This window comes from Thamnophis sirtalis, unplaced genomic scaffold (genome assembly GCF_051295495.1).
Source record: "Thamnophis sirtalis isolate CommonGarterSnake01/CBP01778 unplaced genomic scaffold, rThaSir2_p1.2 scaffold_3, whole genome shotgun sequence".
NCBI classification, from domain to species: Eukaryota; Metazoa; Chordata; class Lepidosauria; order Squamata; family Natricidae; genus Thamnophis; species Thamnophis sirtalis.
The window spans coordinates 150,827,798-150,842,178 of record NW_028261383.1 but is presented as its reverse complement, the minus strand read 5'-3'; the positions used below and the strand labels follow the sequence as shown (position 1 = coordinate 150,842,178).

The window sequence follows — 14,381 nt, the reverse complement described above, 5'->3', positions numbered from 1 at the left end:
ACTTGAATCCCACCCCAAATCCCTGGATCTAGACTCCCTCTGAAGCAGCAAATCCGTAACTTCAGCGTGTTCTTTCATCCAGCATTATGATATGTAGAACAAATGAGTAATGTAGACAGGGTATATTTCTCTGGTTTAGGTTGATTTAACAGCTGCTACTATTTCTGGACCACGCATACTTGCCAAGGCAATTACTAATGCCATCTATATGGGACTATGCTTAAAAACCTTTTGGAAGCTTTATTGGGTTGAAAAGACAGCTGGTTGAGCTTTAAGGGGGTTTAAGAGAGTATATAACATTTCAGATGCATTAATGTTTCTGGGTGCAATTCAAGTTTAGGGTTTTGAGTTTTAGTGCCCCTCTAAATAGTTTAGGATGAGTGAACCATTTGCACACCACCCGGTTGCTCTATGAGAAAGATGGGCAGTTCCTGAATATGAAATATAAACAAAGAAATCTGTCCGTCCCACAGAAGAGATCTCATCATGTCCTCTCCTTTCAAAGCTAGCCCACTATCCAGTCTTCTCAATATTTGCAACATATCCAGCTGGCTATTTTCAAGATCCATAAAATGGATCCTTCCAGATAACTACTGTTAACTGTCAGTCAGTCAGATTGGAAAAACAAATGGTCACTACACTTTGTTGTTAGTTGCAAAGTCGTGTCTGACCCATCGCGACCCCATGGACAATGTTCTTCCAGGCCTTCCTGTCCTCTACCATCCTCTGGAGTCCATTTAAGCTCACACCCACTGCTTCGGTGACTCCATCCAGCCATCTCACTCTCTGTCTTCCTCTTCTTCTTTTGCCCTCCGTCTTTCCCAGCATGAGGCTCTTCTCCAGTGAGTCCTTCCTTCCCATTAGGTGGCCAAAGTATTTGAGTTTCCACTTCAGGATCTGGCCTTCTAAAGAGCAGTCAGGGTTGATCTCCTCTAGGACTGACCGGTTTGACCATCTTGCAGTCCAAGGGACTCGCAGGAGTCTTCTCCAGCACCAGAGTTCAAAGGCCTCAATTCTTTGGCCCTCAGCCTTTCTTATGATCACTACACTACCAACTAGTTATTCCAGCTTCAAGTAGGAAATTAACAGCAACAGCAGTAATATAGTAGTAGTAATATAGTATATTAATACAGTAGTAGTACTCTAAGTAGTAGTAACAGTAGTAATATTTTATCCATGCACAGAAGCAACGCTCAGAGGAAGCAAAACAAATGCTATGGGGATGCAGCTGTACTCACTGCCTCGCGTTCCCGATCCATGATGGTCTCCAGCTCTTCAAAGTGCCTCAATTTGATCTCAAGCTTCTTCATCTGGGTCTCCACCAGCAAGGCAACGAGCGACTTGATCTTACGTTCCTCTACTGCTGCCAAATGCTGCCAAAATAGAGAGGGCATCTTTGAGCTCTGACAGAGCCCCCTATGCCACAGAACCGCCTCCACCCTGCCCTCCAAAAGCCAGAGAAGAAAGTCTAGCACATGCCTTAAGATTCACAGAATATCCAGCCACTGTTTTATTTATTCAGCCAGCAATTATTGGAAATACTATTTATTTACACAGACCTGTAGGCGACCCCATTCATCCTGGAGTCCAACATACTAACAGAAACATTATGGAGTAGGATACTGAGTCTATTATTTTGATATAGCCAGTGAAAATCTGAGGCTGTGAGGGGCAGTAGGTTGTTTTTTTAAAACAGGCTTAGGGCTCCAATTGCTATAAGCTGCAGTGGCCTGGCCTACACAGAGAGCAGATCCCAGCCCTTCCCCAGCAACTCACCTTCGCTTTTACCGCTGCAGCAGCCAAAGCAGCAGCTGCTGCAGTGGAGAGGTTACCTTCACCAATGTCCCTCTCCACTTTGGTCTTCCGCTCGCCCTCAGCCTCTACAAGGTCCTTGGGTCCCTCTTCCTGGCCATCCTTTGGCTCTTTTTCCTTTTCTCCATCAGCTGTGCAGAAGATAAATGTTTTATGGGAAAGGACAACGATCTAACAGGCAAGGGAGATGATCTTCCGGGGCCTAGAGCTCAGCATTGCATATTTGACACCAATGACATGGCAGCAAAGAGAGAAAGGTGGCAGATGCCTGCATATTAATAAGCTGTGAGAAGCAAAACATTGCCTTGCTAGCTCATTCTCTATTCATGGATGCTTCACAATGATGAATGCAACCATTTACAGCATCGTGAGATTTATTGACAGAGCTCTTATGTGTTCCAAATGAAAGTTTATATGATCTGCTTTATTGCACTGAACAGAAAATATTTCTGGATGAGACTTCATTACTCAGGGCCACTTCCCACCAACTCAACCTGGACTCTTTTTCTTCTCATTTCCTGGAAAGTGATACTTACCCAAAGTGTCCCCATCACTCTTGTCCATTTCTTTTTCACCGTCAGCCTCCTTGCTTTTATCCTCCTCCTTCCTAGGCACCTCTCCAAGTTTCTCCTTAGCTTCTTCCTCGAGAACTCCTTCCCTTTGTTCCTGCATTAACAGAAAGGCTCAATTCAGAAAACTCTCACTCCCGCTAAAAGATTCCTACTCCTTTCTAGAACAGGCCTGCTGCCACAATAAGAGGGTTGTTCGCCTCATGCACTGGAATTAGAAATGTCTGTAAAACAGAGAAGAAAATCTGTAATAATTGCTCCAGTGGCTTGGACAACACGACCGGGTAGTTTTGCACTGAAAGGTCAATCAAATGAACATTTTATAAGTAAAATAAAAATTGCCCCCCAGATGACACAATAATCCAATCCTACGCAAACCCCAGAGGATTCTTTTAGTTTTCCTCTTTCTTGATATATTTTATGGCTCATAAAACTTGCTTGAATTGCCCTGTAATTCTTTATGGTTTTTCTCATGCCCTCGTGTACCTTCAACTCTTTCTTCTCTTCAGATGGTTGAGGTTCTGACCGGTTTTCATCTGGGCAGTTCTCTTCTGAACAAAAGGTGGAAAAAAATGGGACAACAGAAAGGAAACTACTGTTAGGGTCTCTATATAAGCCTCCCACCCACACCCTACAAAAATTCAAAGCTGCAATGATGAAGGGATCAGGGAAGGTAAATTCTAGGAGCTATGGGAAAGCTAGGAATATTTAACTTTCCCCTCACAAAAAACAAAGAATATGGCCTGACTTAGCTCTTTTCATAACTGATGGCCCTGACAGCCAAGGTAGGACTACAGTTATGCTCCTTGAAGAGGAAAACATTTCAATGCTGGCCTCTGCCTCCCCTCCCCTCTGTCAAAAACCAAAGCCTGCCATGAAGGAATGCCTCAGAATTTATAATCTTCACACCCTGAATTGCCTACAAAAGCCTTCTCCCTCCATATTCTGCCCTACATATGTCCAGTTTGATAGGGTGAGGGTTAGATGAAACGATGAGGGGAATCCCTTACCCTGTGCCAGGCGATTGAGTGTGAGCTCCAGGCCGGAAGCCAGGCCAGCTCTGTTCTCTTGCGTCTCGGCCCCCTTCTTAGTCCCCACCGCATACTGGGCGAGGTCCAACGAGGGCGCTTCACGGGTTGAAGCGCGGAAGGCGCCCCGCTCGCCCCCCTCACCTATTCTCTCCAGCTCATCGGACGTGGTCCCTGCAATTCCGCTGCTCTCCAGGCCAAAGGCCGGGTCTGCCTTGCCTGTCATCTTAGCGGCTTCCTCCACTTTGCGAACATGAGCTTCTACCAGGGCTGTAGGCACCTCTTCCTTCATCTTGGAGAATTCCTCTGCAAAGGGCAGCCTTGAATTAATTCCAATGGAAAAATAGAGCATTGCAAAACAAATGTAGGAAGGGAAAGGGGCCATGGAAGTATAAAACAAAAGAGGGGTTTTGTTGAGCCACTCCCATTTAGTAGGAAATGGCCAAGGCAGCAATAGAAGATTACAAGGAACTCTGGAGTGAGAAGAAATCGTTGGGAGACCCAGGAGTTCAGATGCAGCAGTAAGTAGCATATTTTTAAAGTACTCAGCATACCAGATCCTGGGTGCCAATGGGCACTCCTTCTAGATCTCAGGACTTTTACACATTCGGGACTAGGGCACGCATGAGCGCGCGCGCACACACACAATGTGCTGTTTCATATATTTGGCTTTGAGCATCCACCTATAAAACATGTACACTGAGAATATTAGCATGTAATATTTATGAACAATATTTCAACATGCTGCAAAAAGCCCAGAAATTAAAAAAGAAACTTCTGAAGAATATGGTTGTACTGGATTTGAGTCACAACAGATAAAATTACTCAATAAAATAAGATAAAATACAATAAAGTAAAATGCAATAATTAAAATAACAAAATGAAACAAAACAAAATAAAAATTTTAAAAATGGAGTACAGTATCTTGGATTCAGAGAAAGGCTTTTATCAAACAAGAGGCTCGAAAAACGTACTCCTAGAATGCAAGGAAAGGAATGATATTACATAATAAAACAAGGAAACTCCTGATCATAATTTAGACTGAGTTTGATTTAGATCAACTCAATTCTACTATACTAAAACTAAATCAAATAAATGAGTGTGAAACTCCCAATATCTAAATACCATAATCTGACACTTAACAATATATTAACACCTGTTCACCCTTTTCTTCTTAATAGTTTCCAGGAAGCTGACACAGAACACAATATCTTAAAAACCTCAGTGTTCCTTCTTAAAACTCCAGGCTTCTAGTTCTAATCTTCATGAACAAAAAAAAAATTATCTAAGAGTTGACAATTACTTGATGGCACATAATCAATTAAAAAAAAACCTTCAAGTCCCCTTGTATTGTCAAGTATTAGAAAATACAGGCTGGACAGAATTTCATGGAGTTTTGGATAACAATATAGCAATAGCAACAGCACTTAGATTTATATACCACTTCACTGTGCTTTCCAGCCCACTCTAAGCGGTTTACCCCCAACAATCTGGGTCCTCATTTTACCATCTTCAGAAGGATGGGAGGCTGAGTCAACCTTGAGCCGGTGAGATTTGAACTGCCAAATTGCAGGCACCAAGCAGTCAGCAGAAGTAGCCTGCAGTACTGGACTCTCATCACTGCACCACCGCAACTCATATGGCGTTTTATCCTTTAGGGTGTTTTTATAAGTGCCCCACAACCCCCATAATCCTGCCCCATCCTGAGTTTAATATCCTTTCCTTCCCCAAGCACAGGTTGCTTTTGGATGCCCTCATTCATTACCTAAGGCTGACTTGGCTGCTGCAGATGCCACGCGGGGATCCACAACCGAAGCCAGGAAGGCCACTGTGCTCATAACAGGGTTGCCTGACTGGCTGAAGGGGATCGGTTGGTAGGCCAGGGGTCCAAGGGAGGCTTCAGAGTCCTCCAAGTAAGGGTCTTCAATGGGAAGACGCAGGAAGTGCAGAATGCATTCGTCCTGAGTACGACTGCCAACATGCTCGGACACTTTGTTCCAGTCATCCTTGTACATCTCCAGGGCCTAAAATGCAATTCACAGAAATGGCGACAGTTTGGATATGAACAAAGAACAGGCGCAGTGAGCGGGAACACCAGAGTACAGATTGCAGGGGAGTAACTATTCAGAGACCCTTCTGGAATCTGAGTGCTTCATTCCTATGTTTTTACGTGTGTTGGGAGACACATAAATGTCACTTGCGCACAATTACACAATATTTATTTATTTATTTATTTGTCTTGTCTTGTCTTGTATGCCGCCCACTCCTGGAGGACTCCGGGCGGCTCACAAAAGACAAGGGAAAGGGAGAAACGAGACAAGACAACATATTAAAAACAAAACCAACATTCACAATTTCCGTGGAGGTAGATGCTTCTCAGCTCCCCCCAGCCTGCTGGAACAGCCAGGACTTGGTGGCTTTGGGGAAGGCCGGGAGGGTAGTAAGGGTCCGGATCTCAACAGGGAGCTCGTTCTAGAGGGCCGGAGCTGCAACAGAGAAGGCTCTCCCCCGGGGAGTCGCCAGCCGACTCAAATTATCTGACCTAGCTAATTATTTAAGCACAAATCCTTCCCGCGTTTAATTTCTTGTGGGAAAAAAGAGTCACTGAAAATGAAAATGTCCACTGTTCCTCCAAATGGAATGTGTTCAACGTGATGCCTGAACGTGGACCATTCCTGAGATTGTGATTAAGACAAAGAACTTTGAACACACTTTGAAATGGTGGCTTGTGTTTAATTAGCTTATCTCATTACGCTCCACCTAGCATCCTGGAACACTAACTGAAAGTTAAGAAATGGTTAGCTTCTCTCTTTACAGTTGTCATAGAGGGAGCTAGCAAAAATGGCTAGAGCGGGAAACATTCCTGTAGTAGTGGCAGATTCATTATGAACTGTTGTAAGTTGAGTACTACTTGTTTTTATACCACACAACCTCAACCATGCCTCTCTAGCCATACAACAAAAAGTGTATTTTTCAAAGTCACTTCAAACAATGGATTCTGATCCTGGTGTGAGTAATTGTAAGAATAAAGAAAACAATTGGTATTGGCCCACCTAACGTAATACTGTCTACAAAGAATACTACCGTTTCCCTGAAAATAAGACCTCCCTGGATAATAAGCCCAATCAGGCTTTTGAACACATGCAATAAAATAAGCCATCCCCAAAAATAATGGAACACAGCAGCAGCCCTGAGGTGACCACGCTCTCCACCTCCTGCACCTCAAAAATAATAAGACCTCCCTGAAAATAAGGCCAAGGGCTTATTTCGGGGGTCAAAAGAAAATAAGACCCTATCTTATTTTCGGGAAAACACGGTATAAGTTGTCCTCGACTTACAACAGTTCATTTAGTGATTGTTCAAAGTGACAACGGCACTGAAAAAGGTGACTTATGGCCGCTTGTCATAGTTACAACCTTTGCAGCATCCCCATGGTCACATGATCAAAATCCAGATGCTTGGCAAGTGTTTCATATTCATGACGGCTGTGGTATCCTGGGGTCATGTGATCATCTTTTGCAACCTTCTGACAAATGAAGTCAATGGGGGAAGCCAGTTCACTTAACAACCAGGTTACTAACTTATCAACTACAGTGATTCACTTAACAACTGTGGCAAGAAATGTCATAAAATGGGGCAAAACTCACTTAACAAATGTCTCACTTAACAGAATTTTTTGGCTCAATTGTGGTCGTAAGTCAAGGACTACCTGTAGTAACTTTCCAGGGTTCGGGGAAAAAGCAGTCCTGGAACTATACTTTTTCCATGTTTTAACATTCTCTACAACTACTGAACCAGGCCCCTTTCTCAATTTGCAGCTGTGGTTTGAATCAGAAGTATATATCACTCTAGGTTCCAGGGCAGAATCCATTCCCAGAAAGTTCCAAAGTTGTTATCATATTGTTACTTTGCAACATAACAAAAGAACATTATTAAACCCACAACTGGAAAATAATTTCATTAACTATTTTTAAGCCACCAATTATTAGGATTCATTTTCCTGGGGATATGATGTATGGGTCCTAACATGGCACTGAAAGAAAAAGTAGTTCCACATTCTTGGTTTAAATATGTTGGAATAATTTTAAGTTTCACCATCACTTGCTTCTGTCCTCACATCATCTCAATTTCTGTGTAATAATAAAAGGATCCTAAGACATTTTCTTTGTATGTTATTTTTGAACAATTCAGGCTTTCTCCTTTACATGCAATGGCTCCTTCATGTCTTTAAATCTTCTGAAAGTCATGGAATGAACCAGAGGCCTCCAAACCTGGCAACTTTAAGACATGTGGACTTCAACTCCCAGAATTCCCCAGCCAGCATAGCTAAGACTTAAAATTGCCGAGTTTGGAGACTCCTGGAATAAACCCATAAAAGAAATAAGAGAACTAAAATATCATCATCCCAAGATAAGGGCAACGCTTAGAGAGAACAAAAATGTATCAATTTACTCATCAAATTTTAAAATGACTATTTCCACCCAAGAAAATAAGAAGTCAATGCCCAATATACTTTAGCTGCCAAGAATGAAAACAAGCTGAAGATTTGGAAACAAAATGAAGAGAAGAAAGGGTGCTTAGAGAAAGCTTAGGAGCACTTGTCAGAAGCACATTTTTATGGGCAATTTGGGGATGGGCTTCCATTCGCTCACCTCTAGCAGCAACAGGGTCTCCTGTTCTGTCCACTCGCGAGTAGCGCTGGCAGCAGCTTTGCTCTGTAGGAAGATACTTGTGAGTTAAAACTGACCTGTCCCTGGACAGATGTGTGAGAACATCCACTGCCTTTCCTCTTTTACCTTAGAAGGAACATTCTTCTTGGTGTACATGTCAGTGCGGAGTCCAAAGTTTTGCATATCCGGTGGCTTCTCCTTGCTCTTGTCTGGGAAGTTTAACATCTGCTGGGAAGCTGTGGTTTGCTTTGAAGAGAGATGAACAAGCTTCATGTGATGTAAAGAAAGCCCGACTCTCAAGACCTCTGAAGTGCTATTTGAAAGATCACTACCACCTATAAGGAGAACAAGCAGGCATCCACCTCTAGCTCTCATTTGGTGGGGCCAAGCTACAGCACAGTATAATAGTCAATCTTAGGCCCACCCAGGCACATTGGGATTTCTAGCTTTTCATCCATGACAGCATTTCTCTTATTTGGGTCTTCAGTGACCCATTACAAGTCTTCCTGGGTTTGCAACAATGAACATACAGCGGGGCAGCCTATCAGGGAATTACAGGCAACAAACTATAAAGGGAGAGAGAGATGGGACAATTCCATTCCTGCTCATTCTTAAAAATTCAAGCAGATTGACCTTGCTTGGTTTCTGGCTGCACAGAGTTCCACAGTTTTCCAGAGGAAAAGTATCCAGGTGTCATTCCTCTCTGGACTCACACAAACACCAGCCTCCACTGGGAATTCTCTTACCAGCTCCGGTTTCCCTTTCACTGTCTCTGTGACAAGATCTTCAATCTCTTTGCCCTTTCGTCCAGTCTTGGTATCGCTATCACTCTGACGACCCTGAAGCGTAAGCAAAATTCTGTCCTGTTGCCCTCTCCCATTTATATTAATATTTTAATCGGGGAAAGCAAAGTTATTAAGATGTCCAGCATGCACAAACACGTGATTTCCTCTAGGATGGAAAATTCCTTCGGATACTTCCTTAGAAACTTTTAGAAATTTATTTTTCTGAAGGATTTTTTCCCCTTTGGTTTTTCTCATTTAATATATAGCTTCTGGTTTATTTTTATCAGATGTTTTAAATGTCGATATATTCTCAGCGGAGGTCCATACATTTCTTTTAACATGCTTTGCGGGCCATTTGTTCTTAATTATAGCTAAGGAAATTCTAAAAATACAGATAAATTTTAAAAAATGACATGTATTTAAATTTCTTCTCCAGGTGGCTGGATACTACCTGGGGTGTTTTGGGCTGCAGTGGCACCAATCCTGAAGGAGTGTCAGCCAGGACATGGAAATGAGAAGTAGGTGGTGGTCCCATCGGCGTTGGTCGACTCTCAGCATCTACTTGGTAATTGATGAGTCCCCATTGTTCTAAGAAGGCATGGACTCTGCAACCAAGGAAAACAAAAAAAGGAAACTTTAGCTCTAATCAGATCTGTGACAAAAGAACTATGGATTAAGATTAAACTCTGTTCATCAGCCATCTAACAACATTTTTTAAAAAAAATAAAGTTTTATTACAAATCTTACAAAGAACAAAAAATTAAAACAAATTAACATGAATAAAAGCGGCAGAAAAAAGAGAAGCAAGTGCAGAACGATAGAAAAAAAGGGGAAAAAAGAGAAATTTTCCATTTCCTTTATAGGAAATATAAGCACAATTACAAAATTATCTCTTATTCTAGGATTACAAAAAAGCTCACTCTTTTCTGCTGTTGTTTTTTTCATATCAAAACCACAAATCGTAAGGGGTTTCCAGGTATCCATAAATATATTGTTTTCTCTCTAAGCAAAGAAATTAATTTAGCCGTCTCTGCAAGTTCATCTTCTCCAACCATTCCTCCAAATCCCCACAATGCCTTGTGGGCATGACTGAACTTTTCTACTTTCAAGCATATAATAGCTTGCTGCAATAATCATATATAAAAACAAAGTTCCATGATTTTTTTTTTCTTTTTGCTCATCCCTTAGTCCTAGGTCTCCAGTTTCAATTGAATTTTAATTTTTTTAAATCTTCTGAATTATTTTATGTCAGATTAAGAATGAGGATTGTGTTAAGATGAAGAAGATGCACCATCCAAGATTTCTTTCTCGGTAGATCAGGAAATCATATTTAGCCCATCTTACGGCAAAGTGATCCTTAACACATAAAATCAAAAATCCAGCTGCATGTGCCAGATCGTGATATAAAAGTGGGCTGCTGCAAACAATTACTGGGCTTCTGTATGCTCAGATAACATACCTCATGATGGCACAGACATCACCAGCCAGGTTCCGACGACATGCAGTAGAAGTCAGGTATTCCTGAGGATTGAGCCGGTATGTGTCAATCATGAAATTGCGGTAAGCCAAGTAGCTAGAGTATTAAACAAACAAAAAAGATAACAGAACTCAAAGTCACTTTATTTTGTAAAAGTCTTCCCACATGATTAGTTCCATTAGTCCTCTTACTAAACGCCTCTAAAAACCAGTGCAGAACCTTTCCTATCTGAATGGACTCCTACAACATTGAAGGTATAAAATGTCCTCAGTGTTGTGGCCCATCAGCAGCCAGCAGATGTCGCAGCAGAGTCGGACAGTGAGGAGTTTGGGGAGGAGCATGGGCCAGTCCTAGAGGCTGGGGAAGGCTCGGACGAGGGCTCTGCATCGAAGGCAGAGATGGGGCCAAGGCCGTCTGGCAGTTCTCAGCTGCCTTCGGAGCTAGACTGCAGTGAAGCAGAGGAACTGCTGGAGCCTGTTCCCAGTGTGCACATGCGCAGAGCTACCAGAAGAACAACTCAGAAATCAGGATCGACTTGGGAGTAAAGTCACAGGTGGACGGTGAATGGTCCCTCCCATAGGAAATAAAAGAGGAGCGAAAGGGGAGTGGGCTTTTGCAGGAAACCATTCACTGGTTCGTTAGTTCGTTTCAGGAGTGCGAAGATCTGTCCGTGAATCTCAGAGACTCTGTGCCAAATCTTTCCTTGCACAGCACCTCATTTGGAAAATATTTACATGGCAGCTTTCCAAGCTAGATAAGGTCTGTGGTCATAAATTCACCTTTGAAAGACGGTTTACCTTTGCTGAATGAGGGGAATTCACATTTGTTTAATAAAAGGGGTTTTGTCGGGATCAAGACTCTGCTTCATGCTTTTTGGGGAAGCCTGGGTGAGAACACTCGGGCTCTCACCCTGGCAGAAGAAAGATGCTGCAACATTTGCTATCCTGGTAGAGATACCAGAGCGCATCAGAGCATTCTTACATTTCTGGTGTCTTTGACTTGTTCTTGCCGTTGAAAAACTCAGGAAGGGCTCTCCTCTCAATGGCATGGACACTGTGGAGGAAACACACAAAAAATATTAAGAACAGGTGGGGAGGCTGGGGGAACTCAGGGACAAAAAGCTCACATTCCAGCACCTGTTGTAGTCAAACCAGGCTGCATAACTGGGGATGATAATGTGATGGGTCTGCTCGGTCACATTGTCTTCGTGCAGGTCAGGGTTCTTGGTCTGCTCTCCTTTGTTCCCAGCATTATTCTCCTCTTCATCCTGAAACCAGAATTCTCTTCAGTAGGCGATGGGCATGCTTGTGACGTTCTTACGACGGTGGCTCCTACTCTTCAGTTTTTAATCGGAGGAGCTGGGATCTTGGAACAACTCATCCACACAGAAATCCAAACCCGAAACTCTCCGTGTCTAAATCTTAATTCCAATACATTACAAATACAGGTCGAGAAATGATGGGAGGCTGGCGTACGGGGGGGGGGGGGGGGGGGTAAGCAATGAGATAGAAATCTCATTGTGAGAAGAAATCTTATGAGCGCACAAAGACACAAAGGTTATTATGGGGTGGTGTTACAGATCTCCAAGGAAATGATTGTCAGTATGATGAGGCATGGGTATATAACTGGATTGAGGTCACTTCTATCGTGATCAAACTAAGAAAAGCAGAGAGGAGAGGAGTGTATGGAGCTAGAAGGGGAGGGAAAGAGTAGAAGATCTAGTTGAATCATCTTTTACTGATTACAGAAAGTCCTTATTTAATGATCATTTGTTCAGCGACCCTTCAAAATGACAGCAGCACTGAATAAATGATATTCGTTCTCAAAGTTATAGCGGTTGCAATGGTCCTACAGTCAGGTGATCAAAATCCAGGCACTTGGCAGCCCACCCACACTTACAAGCACAGGAGTGCTTCAACTCTCTCACCCTATTGCTCTCCATCTCTGCCAGGTGCCCCAATTCAAAGTCCCAGCCATCACAGCCATGCTTAGTGGACCTTCACTGTCGCTGTCTCTGCTGCTGGCCATGCCAGGCTTTCTTCCTGATGCCACTTCACACCGTTCTCCAAATAGCGTGCACCGTTCTCAGGATGCATTGGAAAGCCCTCTGAAACGTTTCTGAGGCCTTTTGAAGCCTAATGAGAAAGCCGCACCCACTCTCCTCCAGATCGCATGTGCTGTCTTTGCGATGGCTTTGGAAGGCCTCAGAAGTATTCTGAAATATCACGAGAACAGCATGCACTGTTTAGAGAACAGTGGGTGTTGCTTGGAGAATGGCATGGATAGCCTGGAAAAGCAGGCCTGGTGCAGCCAGCAGTGAGTGCTTTCAGCAGGGAGAGGAAAGATGTCAGCTAGGCACAGCAGGGTGGCTGGAGCTTTGCACTATGGTGCTAAGGTGGCTGTCCAGGGAATAGAGTTGAGGTGATGCTCCTTGGCTGTGGCAGCACTAGGGTTAGCAATAGCAATAGCAGTTAGACTTATATACCGCTTCATAGGGCTTTCAGCCCTCTCTAAGCAGTTTACAGAGTCAGCATATTGCCCCCAACAACAATCCGGGTCCTCATTTTACCCACCTCGGAAGGATGGAAGGCTGAGTCAACCCTGAGCCGGTGAGATTTGAACAGCCGAACTGCAGAACTGCAGTCAGCTGAAGTAGCCTGCAGTGCTGCATTTAACCACTGCGCCACCTCGGCTCTTAGGGTTGAAGTAGAGGCTTGGAGATGGTGCCTGCTGAAGGTCCCAGGGCTCCATTTCAACCACCGCTGGGGCTGCTGCTACTAAGGAGTGCTGCTGTGCAGGGTGGCCAAAAGGGCAAAGATAAAGGGAGAGACAAGTGGGGGGAGGGGTGTTGAAAAGGAGACAGAAATGGCAGCCCCTTACCTTTCTGAGGCTCAAGGCTGGGAGGGACCAAGCCAGGAATGGCTTGGATTGGGGTGGGTCCTTTCCTAATGACCAATGAAATTGGATTTCCATCACTAAGAAATGCGACCGTGTGGCATTGTGCTTTCTGACCACTTCACTGAGATGGAAATTCCTGTCCCAATTAGCGTTGCAACTCAAGGACTACCTGTAAATGGTCATTTTTGTTCCCTTAGCACCAGTTTATCCTTCCCAACCTGCCCCTGCATGAAGATAGGGCTGTTCTTTAAGGTATAACAAGAGGCCATAGAGAGAATGCAGCATCTGATTCACCTTGCCTGCTGCCTCCATGTTCTCATCCTCTGGTTCATCTAGAAAACAAGAGCAAGCACCCCAAATCAGAAATAGAAACCTCTACATCAATGATAAGACTGAGTGCCCAAACTGCGTGTGTGTGCGTGCGTGCCCAAAGTGAAAGGTGTGTGTGCATGAGTGGCACTGAAAGAAAAAGTAGTTCCACATTCTTGGTTTAAATATGTTGGAATAATTTTAAGTTTCACCATCACTTGCTTCTGTCCTCACATCATCTCAATTTCTGTGTAATAATAAAAGGATCCCAAGACATTTTCTGGCAGCACAGCAAGAGGTAAGATGTTTTTCTTTTATGAGCTTCTGTTTCGTCGTTTGCAGGGAAACAGAAGCTCACAAAACAAACGCCACGGAGGTCTGACCTGGGGCGAGGGCATGCATGCCAGCAGAGGGCTCTGCACACCACCTCTGGCACGCATGCCATATGTTCGCTATCATGACTCTACATTATCCATTTGTTCTTCCACAGCTATCTGGAGAATTGCCAAGAATGAAGCCGTATTTAGCAAAGGTAAAAGAATAAAAACATCTGAACAGGCATACAGCAGCATTCCCTAGTGACACTTATGAACAAATGATTGAAGAAGTCTGCCCAGTAACAAATGAGAGCTATGTTCCTTAAAATCTATTTCTACATCCTTCTTGTAGACCTTTTCAAGTTTATTGTGCCACTTGGGAGGATGATATTGAGAAAAACACATCTCAAGGTCTTTTAGGCTTAAACCACAGGTGATTTTCTAGATTCTTGCCAAAAAGCCTATGGCTTCCTTATATACGCTGATGGTTTCCTGAAATTATACAGATTTATCATT

At 43.4% G+C, this 14,381-nt stretch overlaps 1 protein-coding gene across 8 annotated transcripts in view; it reads right to left on the bottom strand.

The window, feature by feature from the left end:
• SMARCC2 (SWI/SNF related BAF chromatin remodeling complex subunit C2) overlaps positions 1-14,381 on the bottom strand; it is a 35,110-nt gene that overhangs the window by 5,310 nt on the left and 15,419 nt on the right. For 3 of the 8 annotated variants that reach the window (XM_087710426.1, XM_087710418.1, XM_087710425.1), the window contains exons 13-26: positions 13,534-13,571; positions 11,478-11,608; positions 11,323-11,394; positions 10,324-10,437; positions 9,316-9,469; positions 8,826-8,918; positions 8,206-8,325; positions 8,062-8,124; positions 5,175-5,433; positions 3,392-3,715; positions 2,868-2,932; positions 2,349-2,478; positions 1,777-1,943; positions 1,239-1,373 (exon numbers count right to left, since the gene is read on the bottom strand). In XM_087710426.1, coding sequence (XP_087566552.1) covers positions 1,239-1,373; positions 1,777-1,943; positions 2,349-2,478; positions 2,868-2,932; positions 3,392-3,715; positions 5,175-5,433; positions 8,062-8,124; positions 8,206-8,325; positions 8,826-8,918; positions 9,316-9,469; positions 10,324-10,437; positions 11,323-11,394; positions 11,478-11,608; positions 13,534-13,571 — 1,865 coding nt within the window. The remainder of the gene's footprint in view (positions 1-1,238; positions 1,374-1,776; positions 1,944-2,348; positions 2,479-2,867; positions 2,933-3,391; positions 3,716-5,174; positions 5,434-8,061; positions 8,125-8,205; positions 8,326-8,825; positions 8,919-9,315; positions 9,470-10,323; positions 10,438-11,322; positions 11,395-11,477; positions 11,609-13,533; positions 13,572-14,381) is intronic. The other 5 variants (XM_087710420.1, XM_087710422.1, XM_087710423.1 and 2 more) reach the window with 5 other exon arrangements.